The sequence below is a fragment of the Castor canadensis genome, chromosome 9 (assembly GCF_047511655.1).
Source record: "Castor canadensis chromosome 9, mCasCan1.hap1v2, whole genome shotgun sequence".
Lineage (NCBI taxonomy): Eukaryota > Metazoa > Chordata > Mammalia > Rodentia > Castoridae > Castor > Castor canadensis.
The window spans coordinates 90,344,024-90,357,956 of NC_133394.1; the positions used below are offsets into that span (position 1 = coordinate 90,344,024).

Sequence of the window (13,933 nt, forward strand, 5' to 3'; positions counted from 1 at the left end):
AAAGTTAACTATATCAAATTGTAAGAAAGGACGTTTATCGTGATGAAGAGCATAGGTCTTTTTCTGGGTACCACACCTTCTTTACCACTTACCAGCTGTGACCTTGGGTGAGTTCCTCTAACAATCTGTGCTGTAAATAAGGATGGTAACAGCACCCATTTCGAGGATTGCATGTGTTACAATGTGAAGTGACTAGGACAGAAAGGTCTCAATTGTCCTACTATACCACTTCTTACTCATATCATCGTCATTGTTGTCATCGTTGTTGTGGTACTGGGGTTTGAACTCAGGGCTTTGCCTTTGCTAGGCAGATGCTCCACCATTTGAATCATGCCTGTAGCTGTTATTCTGCTCTGGTTATTTTGGAAGCAGGATTTCACTTTTTGCCCAGGCTGGCCTGGACGGTGATTCTATTTTAACCTTTCTGCCATTGCTGAAATGACAGTGTATGCCACCATATCTAGCCTTTATCCATTGAAATGGGGTTCTGCAAAACTTTTTTGCCTGGGCTGACCTGGAACCAAGATCCTTCCAATCTCAGCCTCCTATGTAGCTTGGGATGGCAGACCTGTGCCACTGAGCCCAGTTATTGGCTCACAAACTTTCTGCCCAGCTGGCCTAGAACACAATCCTTCTGATCTTAGACTCTCAAGTAGCTAGGATTAGAGATGTGAGCCACCGGCACCTGGCTCTTATTGTTAATATTACTCTATAAGTAGTGGTATTTTTCTTTTTTGTGTATGATGGGTACTGGGGATTGAACCCAGGGCTTTTCACTTGATAAGCAAGCACTCCACCAACCCTTTCATTTGCATTTTGTTTTTGAGATAGGGTCTCAAACTTCAGATCCTCCTGCCTCTGCCTCCCAAATAGCTGGAATTATAGGCGTGTACCACCTTGTCCAGCTGTGGTAGTATTTTAAATGCATAAGGAGAGCCCACTCTTTAAAGAACTTTAGGATTATTTCTTTGGGTCAAGTTAATAATATTCTATGGCCTGAGTGCCTCCTGGCTAATTGTTCAGCTTCTTCAGGTGGGATTTTATTATAGTGTGGCTACATAGTATAGTTTAAAGGGCTTTGGATTAGAATCAGAAATCTTGGAATTAATATTTGATTGTGTTTGCCTTCACACTTTTAAGTCTTTTTTTTTCGTTTGTAAAGCTGGATTTGTAGTATCTGCCATATTTTACCAAGTCATTGTGAATATTAAATGAGATAATACAGATGAAGAAAATTTGGTGAAACAAAAAAAATGTTAAGCCTAGTTAATGGCATTATTATTAAATGTCAGTTATCCTTTCAGGCAGAGTCACATGGTACCAAGTTTTGAAGAAATAATGAGGACAATTGGGAAATTTTCTTGGGTGAACCAGTAGACAAGAAGATAAGACTCTGGGTTTACCTTTAGTTTAATAATAAAATCTCCACATGTCTCACTAAATTATTTCCCCAAATCCTATTCTTCAAGTATATAATGCCAATATCAGGGACAGAGGTGATTTAGTCTACACACAGAAAATTATATGTCCGTATCAATATGGCTGATCTGCTCTAAATGGATACCTCACTGCAGTTCAATATGAGCTTTACATTCCATAAAATACTGGCTTTGTTTCCATACAGACCTCTAGGGACAATATTGATTTGTACAAGAGAATTATTGGGCTGCACTCTTATATCCTATTTAACCGCATTTTGGCAGAAGTGCATGGGAAGCTATCAATTACTTAGGCCAAGCTCCCTGGGTTTTCACTCTGCTTCTGATTTAGATGCTCTTGGTTACCTGAAGACCAGCACACATGACTTATGGCTGCCCTTGCTTCTTCACAGAGTGCTCAGCACTGATTCAAGTTACCTATGCATTTGCGCTTTGCATGATCTGGAAAGTACCCCTTCCCACATTCCTGGACACACTGGGCTTTTAAGAGGAGAAATGGCTCTTCACAGCGGGTGCACTCATGGAGACCTTGGCACTGGAGACAGTGGCTGTCACAATCTGAAAGACAAAAGTCAAGTCAACAGGAACCTGTGGAGCTTTCTGAGGGGGATCTGGGCTCTTACAGAAGGCAGAATTAGAGGTCAAGGGGCAATATAATCTGGTGAACTGGGCAAAGCACTCAATGAGGAGTCAGAGAGCCAGGTTCTGGTTGTGGCTACTACACTTACCAGGGGAGGGCTTGGGATTAGTTACTCTACCTCTGTGAGCCTCAGTTTCCTCCCTATAAAACAGGAGTGGAAATACTATCCTCAGCACCTCCCTGGATGAGGGTCAGATTAAACAATGGAAAATACTGATAAATTCTAAAGTGATCAACAGATGTGAATGATTATTATTATTAACCAAACCTTGGCTGTCAGTGTGGCTCTTTCCTGACTTTTCAGTCAACTATCAGCCTCTCAGGAATGCTCCTAAAAATGCTCTTTATTGTACATGGATTACAGGGTCTGAGGATTTTGTGTTAGGAAATTGAGGCTAAAGAGGTACTGGGGGCCAAAGAGAGGTGAGGGCAAGGTATATGGCAAACAGAGAGATGAAGGGACCAAATGACAGAATAATATGGACTCTGTATTCAAATGTCTAGGTACACAGACCTTTCCTTCTAGAGAAAAGGAGTATTCAATTTTTAAGGACATCTAAAAGGAATAGCTAACACATATCTGTTTGTGTGGCCATATAACCCTGAAATTGCCATCCTGTCATCAAATTTTAGCATGTCATATTAGGGCAAGGGAGAAGAAAAGCAACAAATTGTCATGACCACAAAGATAGCTCTTAGGAAAGAAACTAGCATTGGGTAAAAAGCCTGAAGGAAATTTGTCACAGGCTCCATCTCAGAAATCAGACCAAGAGTTGGTGAGCACAGTGTGGGGCCTCTAGACACGTACTCTTGCAGAGGCCAGAGTCCCGGTAGAATGTCGGCGAGCACTGCTCCACACAGGTGCCATCCTGGAGAACGTAGCCATCCATGCACTGCAGGCAGTCTGTTCTCAATGGCCCGCTGCAGGCATTGCAACTCCAATCACACTCTAGAAAGAAAGTCTGAATTAGCTCTGTGTTAGTCCCAGCAAGAAACTTATGAGGATGCTGACTGCAGCTGCCAGGGGTAAAGTAAGGACAACATCCGAGATGTCAGATAAGTGAGCTGTAATGAGGCCTCTGCTTGCAGTAGCTTGGATGCTTGTCTGAGGGTTAGTGTTTCCTCACTATGTCAGACACGGCATGGACAAGGAGCACTCTAAGCTTGTGCAGAGCCTACTTGTCAGCAGGGTTGCCAAAGAGCCAGATCCACTTGGTCTTATTCCAGAGGCCTGTGCCACACCAAGTTGTCCTGCAAAGCCTGCCATAGGGAGTGGCCAACTTGCCTCCTCACCTAATCCTGACTTCCTCCAAATGCTCAGTGCTTAATAGGTAACGAGACGTCAGAGACCCAACTAAGAACACATCCACTGCTGCCACTGACATCAGCAACACAACATGCTTCTTACCTCCCAAAAAACCAGACATTAACCAAAACAATAGAAAGGAACCAATGACATTAGGCTTAAAGGAACATCCAGAAAGAAAGGCTTTCTAAAAAAATGGAAGGAAGACCTCATTTAGGGCAGGGAAACTGACTTGTTTGCATGTTCCTTTGTTCAACATGCACCCAGGTGCATGTCACCACATGGAGACAATATGAAGTGGGAGGTGGAGACCTGCCTTCAAGGACCGTGAGCGGTAGTGATGCCCAACCCTGGGTAACACAGATAACCCTGGGGAATGTCAGAAATGCAGACATCGGGCTGAACATCAGACTTATTGAGTCAGAGTCTCAGAGTTGGGGGCATAGGAAAATTTCCTATTACTGCTACTTAGTAGAGCTATGTTGATGCTGTTCTTAATGACCCAGGCCATTCTAATGCAATTAGAAAATCTATGTTTGAGAGATACTGTTCTACCTGGCAAGATAAATCTTCCAAACTAGAAGATGGGAGGGACAGCATGGTTTGTAAATGAGGTTTGCTACTTTTTATTTGCAGTATCTTACACACTTTCCTTAAATGTTTTGGCCTGAATAAAATATAGATAACAACAATAGACATTTCATAAGGGTAGTGTGAAAAGTAAGTGAAATAATGAAGGCAAAGAGGAAGGAAGGAAGGAAAGAAGGAAGGAAGGAAAGAAGGGAGGAAAGAAAGAAGGGTGAGTGGGAGGTAGGGGAAAGAAAGAGAGAGGGAGAGAAAAAGGAGGGGAGGAAGAAAGAGGGGAAGGAGGGAGAGAGGGAGGAAGGAAGGAAGAGAAAGAAAGAAACAAACAAAGGAAAAGAATTTATGCAGTATTTGGCATACAGTAACAGCTCAATAAAGGGTTATCGCTGCTGAAACTATTCTTTTTGTTGTTGTTTTGATGCTATTTTGAGACAGGGCTTCCCTATGTAGCCCAGTGTAGCCTTGAACTCTCCTTCTTCTTGCCTCAACCTCCTTCCTGGGTGCTGGGATTAGAGAAATGTACCTCTATGCCCAGCTCTGAACACATCTCTATTCAGATCTGTCTCAATCCCACTTTCCTACCTTGCTAAGAAGCTGGAGAAACTTCACAACAGTCATCTTTTCTCTTTCTTGATGCAATATTTCTAAGTTCCAAAGTACCAGGTAAACATGCAAGATAGTACACGTGCCTCCAAGAAGGTTTACGAAGTTAATCTTACTCATTTATTTGGCTGAATCAGTCCTGAGGGAAAATGACTAACAGAGAGCCTTGAAAACTGCCAGCATAGTCATGAAATCATTTACAACAGGGAGGATTTGTGATAATCTTGTTTTTCACCACAAACTGACAGTCCCTGGTTAGAAGGAAAAAAATAGCAAAGCTTCTGTGGTCTGGAGCACAGCAGACCACCTAGGTTGACAAGCAAGTAGAATTTCTTGGAATGAAAAGTCTGCGATTTTGCAGAGCCTTCGCTTCCCAAGTTTACTTGACAGATGTTTGACCTCTATATCAGAGAGCCAGCTTCTCTTATAGAACTGGAGGGATAGAAGGAAATATGCAGAGACAGGAACAAAGACAGGAAAGGGAACAGAATCAAGTACAACCTGTTCCTAACTCTTTTCCCCTGGCTGAGCACAGTCCTTCAGAGCATAAACTCCAAGAATTCCATCCTCTGGAGAACAAGGGAAAAGACACTTGGTTTTTAACATTTTCTCTTTATAAATTCCTTGAGGACACAGAGTGTAACTTCTCTTATTTGAGTATGCTAAACACAGATGAACAATTCAGATGCAAACCCTAGCCTCATTAAACTTAGGACCTAGAAACCTAGTGTGTAAATGTAAACTCCTACAGGACCTAGGAAAGTAAGTGGACCTTGGAAGTAGGCCTGGTGGGATAGAATAGGGAATGGTGGGGACTGTGGTGAACTAAAGAGATCATGCTCCTTGCAGTAGGCTCCCTTCACAGTCGAATCTACTGTTGTGTTACAGTAATACAAATCCAATATTGTCAGATCTTCTGGGTTTTGTTTGTTTCAAAAGAAACGACAAATCTCAATTTTAGTACTTGAAGTCTTCCAATTTATAAAAGAGAAATAATCTGAGATTATAAAATGTCAGGTGGGCCAAATAAAGCATGTATGAGTCAAATACAACCTGGGGGATTCTGCTTTGCCACTCCTAGTCTAGTTACCAATACCTGACACAATGTCTGGCACATAGTAGGTGCTAAAATTTTTACTTAATAAACAAGTAAATGAATGAACAAGTGAATATATACATACATCATTATTGCTATCACCAGAGAAAGTCAAAACATTTAATGAAGGTATTTCTCCAAGGTGGGGGACTGGGCACCTACAGTAAAAAACTGTCAACACACCCAATTACATCAAACATACCCTGAAAGACCTAAAAGCATATATAAACACCAACACAGTAGTTGTGGGAGACTTTAACACCCCATTATCATCAATAGATAGGTCATCCAAACAAAAAATCAATAAAGAAATCCAAGATCTAAAATATGCAATAGATCAAATGGACCTAGTAGATGTCTACAGAATATTTCATCCAACTTCTACACAATATACATTCTTCTCAGCAGCCCATGGAACCTTCTCCAAAATAGATCATATCCTAGGGCACAAAGCAAGTCTCAGCAAATATAAGAAAATAGAAATTATACCGTGCATACTATCTGATCACAAAGCAGTAAAAGTAGAACTCAACAATGAAAGTAAAGAAAAGAACATGCAAACAGCTGGAAACTAAGTAACTCATTACTTAATGTAGAATGGATCATCGATGAAATAAAAGAGGAAATTAAAAAGTTCCTGGAAGTCAATGAAAATGAAAACACAACGTACCGGAACCTACGGGACACAGCTAAGGCAGTCCTGAGAGGAAAGTTTATAGCCATGAGTGCATATATTAAAAAGACAGAAAGATCCCAAATCAATGACCTAATGATACATCACAAACTCCTAGAAAAACAAAAACAAGCAAATCCCAAAACAAATAGAAGGAGAGAAATAATAAAAATAAGAGCTGAAATCAACAAAATAGAAACCAAAAAAACCATACAAAGAATTAATGAAACAAAAAGTTGGTTCTTTGAAAAAATAAACAAGATCAATAGACCCCTGGCAAACCTGACTAAAATGAAGAGAGAAAAAACCCAAATTAGTAGAATCAGGAATGCAAAAGGGGAGATAACAACAAACACCATGGAAGTCCAGGAAATCATCAGAGACTACTTTGAGAACCTATATTCAAATACATTTGAAAATCTAAAAGAAATGGACAGATTTCTAGATACATATGACCATCCAAAACTGAACCAAAAGGAAATTAATCACCTGAATAGATCTATAACACAAAATGAAATTGAAGCAGCAATCAAGAGTCTCCCCAAAAAGAAAAGTCCAGGACCTGATGGATTCTCTGCTGAATTCTAGAAGACCTTTAAAGAAGAACTGATACCAACCCCCTTAAACTGTTCCACGAAATAGAAAGGGAAGGAAAACTGACAAACACATTCTATGAAGCCAGTATTACACTTATCCCAAAACCAGGCAAAGACACCTCCAGAAAGGAGAACTACAGGCCAATCTCTTTAATGAACATTGTTGCAAAAATGCTCAACAAAATAATGGCAAACTGAATTCAACAACACATCAAAAAGATTATTCACCACAACCAAGTAGGCTTCATCCCAGGGATGCAGGGGTGGTTCAACATACGAAAATCAATAAATGTAAGAAACCACATTAACAGAAGCAAAGACAAAAACCACTTGATCATCTCAATAGATGCAGAAAAAGCCTTTGATAAGATCCAACATCATTTCATGATAAAAGCTCTAAGAAAACTAGGAATAAAAAGAAAGTACCTCAACATTATAAAAGCTATATATGACAAACCTACAGCCAGCATTATACTTAACGGAGAAAAATTAAAACCATTCCCTCTAAAATCAGGAACCAGACAAGGATGCCCACTATCTCCACTCCTATTCAACAAAGTACTGGAATTCCTAGCCAGAGCAATTAGGCAAGAAGAAGGAATAAAAGGAATACAAATAGGTAAAGAAACTGTCAAAATATCCCTATTTGCACACGACATGATCCTATACCTTAAAGACCCAAAAAACTCTACTCAGAAGCTTCTAGACATCATCAATAGCTACAGCAAGGTAGCAGGATATAAAATCAACATAGAAAAATCATTAGCATTTCTATACACTAACAATGAGCAAACGGAAAAAGAATGTATGAAAACAATTCCATTTACAATAGCCTCAAACAAAATCAAATACATAGGTGTAAACCTAACAAAAGATGTGAAAGACCTCTACAAGGAAAACTATACACTTCTGAAGAAAGAGATTGAGGAAGACTGTAGAAAGTGGAGAGATCTCCCATGCTCATGGATTGGTAGAATCAACATAGTAAAAATGTCGATACTCCCCAAAGTAATCTACATGTCTAATGCAATTCCCATCAAAATTCCAATGACATTCATTAAAGAGATTGAAAAATCTACTGTGAAATTTATATGGAAATACAAGAGGCCACGAATAGCCAAGGCAATACTCAGTCAAAAGAACAATGCAGGAGGTATCACAATACCTGACTTCAAACTATATTACAAAGCAGTAGCAATAAAAACAGCATGGTACTGGCACAAAAACAGACATGAAGACCAGTGGAACAGAATAGAGGACCCAGATATGAAGCCACACAACTATAACCAACTTGTCTTTGACAAAGGAGCTAAAAATATACGATGGAGAAATAGCAGCCTCTTCAACAAAAACTGCTGGGAAAACTGGTTAGCAGTCTGCAAAAAACTGAAACTAGATCCATGTATATCACCCTATACCAAGATTAACTCAAAATGGATCAAGGATCTTAATATCAGACCACAAACTCTAAAGTTGATACAGGAAAGAGTAGGAAATACTCTGGAATTAGTAGGTATAGGTAAGAACTTTCTCAATGAAACCCCAGCAGCACAGCAACTAAGAGATAGCATAGATAAATGGGACCTCATAAAACTAAAAAGCTTCTACTCAACAAAAGAAATGGTCTCTAAACTGAAGAGAACACCCACAGAGTGGGAGAAAATATTTGCCAGCTATACATCAGACAAAGGACTGATAACCAGAATATATAGGGAACTTAAAAAACTAAATTCTCCCAAAACTAATGAACCAACAAAGAAATGGGCAAGTGAACTAAACAGAACTTTCTCAAAAGAAGAAATTCAAATGGCCAGAAAACACATGAAAAAATGCTCACCATCTCTAGCAATAAAGGAAATGCAAATTAAAACCACACTAAGATTCCACCTCACCCCTGTTAGAATAGCCATCATCAGCAACAAGACCAACAACAGGTGTTGGCGAGGATTCGGGGAAAAAGGAACCCTCTTACACTGCTGGTGGGAATGCAAACTAGTACAACCACTCTGGAAAAAAATTTGGAGGCTACTTAAAAAGCTAAACATTGATCTACCATTTGATCCAGCAATACCACTCTTGGGGATATACCCAAAAGACTGTGACACAGGTTACTCCAGAGGCACCTGCACACCCATGTTTATTGTGGCACTATTCACAATAGCCAAGTTATGGAAACAGCCAAGACACCCCACCACTAACGAATGGATTAAGAAAATGTGGTATCTATACACAATGGAATTCTATGCAGCCATGAAGAAGAATGAAATGTTATCATTCGCTGGTAAATGGATGGAATTGGAGAACATCATTCTGAGTGAAGTTAGCCTGGCCCAGAAGACCAAAAATCGTATGTTCTCCCTCATATGTGGACATTAGATCAAGGGCAAACACAACAAGGGGATTGGACTTTGAACACATGATAAAAGCGAGAGCACACAAGGGAGGTCTGAGGATAGGTAAGACACCTAAAAAATTAGCTAGCATTTGTTGCCCTTAATGCAGAAAAACTAAAGCAGATACCTTAAAAGCAACTGAGGCCAATAGGAAAAGGGGACCAGGAACTAGAGAAAAGGTGAGATCAAAAAGAATTAACCTAGAAGGTAACACCCACGCACAGGAAATCAATGTGAGTCAATGCCCTGTATAGCTATCCTTATCTCAACCAGCAAAACCCCTTGTTCCTTCCTATTATTGCTTGTATTCTCTCTACAACAAAATTAAAGGGCAAAATAGTTTCTGCTGGGTATTGAGGGGGTGGGGGAAGAGGGAGGGGGCGGAGTGGTGGTAAGGGAGGGGGTGGGGGCAGGGGGTAGAAATGACCCAAGCCTTGCATGCACATGTGAATAATAAAATAAATAAATAAATAAAATAAACATTTAAATGAATGAACAAGTGAATATATACATACATCATTATTGCTATCACCAGAGAAAGTCAAAACATTTAATGAAGGTATTTCTCCAAGGTGGGACTGGGCACCTACAGTAAAAAACTATCACAGAGTTAAAGAAACCTTACACCATCCAGGAAGGGCTTTACCTTTGCACATCTTGGTGGAGATGTCAAGATAGTACTGTGGGGCGCAGCTCTCAGACTGGCACTCCCCAAAGAGCAGGACCTTGTTTGGATCTCGACAGGAGGTACAGCTGGCTTGTGAATCACAGCTCCGACAGTGTGTGTTGCATGCTGAGCAGTTAAGAAAAGAAAATGACCAGATGATTACAATTGCAAATAGGGAAGCAGTGATCAAAGTTGGACAGGTGCTACACGGGAACGAAGTCCTCCTCCAACCTGTGCTTTCAGAAGGCTCACAGACCTCCTGTGAGCAACAAAACGAAGTATTAGTTTTCTTTTCCAAAATAAAAAAGGGTGATCTTGTTTTTCCAAAGATGGAAATCCCACATACACCCAGATTATCCTGGAATTCAGCAACAGAACAATACTTAGTACTTTAAGACCAGTAGTCCAGAGTTTTAATATAACCTCACTTCTTAAGGAACCAAGATTCTAAGTTCATGATGTAGATTTGGAATTTGTGTGTGTGTGTGGGGGGGGGTGTTGTGCCAAGATTTAAGTTAGGTACCAGCTTTGCTGTGGAGCTGGCAAAATCCCTTGTTTTAAGAAACAGGATTTATATGTGACCTGGTTTATTCTCTTGCCCAGTTTAAATTCAACCAACCAGGTAATCCAGGTCTTCACAGATGAGTCCCAAACAACTGGCATTTCTCCATCTACTCAGTTGCTCATGCTGGAAACCTTGGAGTCTATCCTGACACCTTCCTTTCTTTCATTCCAAATCTAGTCACTCACTGGATCTTATTTATTGAAACTCACCAACCTAACTTTTGGAGCATTCTTTTTCTCCATATCATCAATGGGAATACCTCCAAGCTGTCACCATCCCCTGCTGGATTGCTATCATAGCCTCCTAACTGTTTTCCCCATCTCCACTTTGACCCCCTTGCAACCTACTTAACATACATTTACCAAGGTAACTTTACTCACTAATGCTGAGGCTCAGAGTGCGTGTCCCCCTACAAACTCAATGTCTATCTTCAGTCCTGGAAAGTTTCTGATCATCTTGTCTACAAAAAATTACTCTTTTACCTTAAAGGATACAAGCTGTATGCTTCCTGAAAGCAAAGACCAGTTTTGTTTTGTTCCTTGAAATATTTCCTAGTACCTACCTACTTTTCTATGACATTGTAATGGTTCAATAAACATTTTATACATAAATGAAAGAAGCCAAATATCACACACACACACACACACACACACACACACACACACACACATACCCAGCAACTCTGCCTCATTCTGAAATCTACTCTAACTATATGTCATTGGAAAAGTACAGAGAGTGATCCAGTGAGTTTTGGGTCTAAAGAACCTAAAAAAAGTGTGGCACAGTACAGAGAAATTAACTTCTTGTAAAATAGAAAGAAATGTAATACTTATTTCATCTACATCTACAAGGAAAGCCATTACTATAGGATAAATATTAATTTGAAATGTAGGTTGACAGTTTAACATCCTGGGAAAATTCTAAATTTCAAACAACTTGGGAATAATTATAAAAAAGTGCTGTTGTCTTCGTGATCATCATTGTCATCATCAGGAATGAAAGGCAAATCATGCAGTAAAAGGTTTTTATGTAGCTATGGACAGAAAAAATGATAATACCACTAATTCACTGAGATTCATGAAGTTATGTGGAACTCATGCTTTTGCAACTTCTGTTTAGATACTAAGAGATAGAAACATTTTCTGAAGCAATGGAAAGATTTCTTTACCTTTGTAACAGAAACTTTGCCTGGTATATATCAACTGTCTGCCAGAGTCTGTAGATTCTGTAGTACAAGAGACAGGGATGAAATACTTTCATGTTCTATTCACAAGCAAGAGAGTATTGGTGGAGAAACAGTGACTTTGCTTTATTTGAAACTAAACTTTTATCCTGTTTTCACTAGGATTCCTATGCATGGATTTTAATTTTGACATATTTGATGAATATCAGAAAGATAAGCTTATGAATACAAATCATGCTGGTGACAACTAAACATGCCACATATACCAATATAGGAAACATGTCTAGTTAGGTTTTACCAGTTGGAAGAACAAGAATTCAGTTATTTTAACTACTAGAAACAACAAACTAAAGGTAATCAAGCAGAATCAACAGAACTCCAAGTTAAGTGCCATGTTTATGTTCTAAGACTAACTGAGCAAATCATCCTGTATTTGGATGGGGGAGGGAGGGAAGACCCGCTTAGATAGCAGCTTCCATAGGAAAATAATCCAAGACTTTTAGTCAATTGAAGGCTTAATATCAACTAAAAATATGACCTGGTTACTGAAGATGTAACATAAACTTATGCTGAAGGGTCTCGGGAACCTAAATGTCAGCTGGACCTTCCTACTCACAGGGGGCTGCGAAATGAGGCTGTAATGCCAGTTCTTCAGCCTGGGGTTACAGGCTAATCCCTGCCCTGATGTCTGAGGGTTTCTTATGGTTTACTTCCATCTCCTCCATGTTCCTGCTCTTCCTACATAGTCTCTTGTTCCCCTTTGGTATCTTGACGATAACTCAGCTCCCTCATTGACTCCCCCCCAAAATGGATTTATATTGAGCATATTGAAATGCTAAACACTGTATATGGAGGATTGAGAGGGATGTGGCGTCATCACACTTAGGAGCAGGTGGCTTCCACCATTTCTGTCCTCACCCTCTTCCATTCCAAGACAATGAGCAAATGGCTGTCCTTGTTTCACACCCAGTAATTTTGTACACACCAAAACCCCTTGGGTGCTCAGCTTCCACCTCCAGAGGCACCTGGCTAGGCAGAACTCTCCATCTTATTATTTATTTTGATGCCCCTATGTTGGCGTAACCACACTGAGAGTAGCAGGGGCAGTTCTCTGAGGTCACTGACCCCTATGGAGAGTACCAAGACAGAAAAGAAGGTGACAATGCAGCAGAAACCAGCAAGGGAGCAGCGATGTGCTAGCACCTTCCTTCACCAAGGAGTGTAGGACCTCACTGCATGTCATTCCCTCTTACACAGGCCAGTTCTCTAGAGTAGGTCCAAGAGGTGGCACCCACTTCTGCTTAAACAGCCTGCTGGCTCCAGTTCAGTCTGAAGCAATGTCCAAGTGGGAAATAACAGTTCATTTCAAATTTCTGAAGGTAATTATGGGAATGAGGGTGGAGATTTATTCTCTATTACATCAGAGAGAAGTTCTAGGGCCTATCAGAAAGAATGAGCCAATAAACTCAGCCCCCTAACAGTGGAAATGACTTCCTTCCAACCTTGTGGTGGTCCGTGAAGAAGAGTGATTTGATATAGTTTATTCAATCTTAACAATAATGAATTTTGAGGACTAGCATTAAGAGATTCCTAATTCAACTGAAATAGTCTACGAAATCTTGTTTATATGGTAGATAGCAAATGTTGTGCAGGCCACCCTGCAACAAGGCAAATGCTTCCCAAAAGAGAAATATTTCAATACAATGCATTTTTGTCACCTATATGTCATACAAGGGATTCTATCTTTTTCTTTTGAACTTCTAGTTCTGTGATTCTGCTGCTGTGAAGAGTCCCATAAATCGAAGTCACTATTTCTCCACTAACACTCTCTTGCTTGTGAATAGAACATGAAAGTATTTCATCCCTGTCTCTTGTACTACAGAATCTACAGACTCTGGCAGACAGTTGATGTATACCAGGCAAAGTTTCTGTTACAAAGGTAAAGAAATCTTTCCATTGGTTCAGAAAATGTTTCTAACTTTTAGTATCTCAACAGAAGATGCAAAAGCATGAGTTCCACATAACTTCATGAATCTCAATGAATTAATGGTACTATCGTTCTTTTTGTCCATATCTATATAAATATCTTTCACTGTGAGATTTGCCTTTCATTCCTGATGATGACAATGATGATGATGAAGACAACAACACCTAGTCTATAGCAAGAGAGAACTTATTCTCTGCTAG

At 39.9% G+C, this 13,933-nt stretch overlaps 1 protein-coding gene across 2 annotated transcripts in view; it reads right to left on the bottom strand.

Moving 5' to 3' along the window:
* The window catches only part of Fras1 (Fraser extracellular matrix complex subunit 1), a 424,489-nt gene that overhangs the window by 161,841 nt on the left and 248,715 nt on the right, over window positions 1-13,933 (bottom strand). For both annotated transcript variants that reach the window (XM_074041924.1, XM_074041925.1), the window contains 3 exons: window positions 9,978-10,124; window positions 2,888-3,028; window positions 1,857-1,997 (listed from right to left, as the gene is read on the bottom strand). In XM_074041924.1, the coding sequence (XP_073898025.1) occupies window positions 1,857-1,997; window positions 2,888-3,028; window positions 9,978-10,124 (429 nt within the window). The remainder of the gene's footprint in view (window positions 1-1,856; window positions 1,998-2,887; window positions 3,029-9,977; window positions 10,125-13,933) is intronic.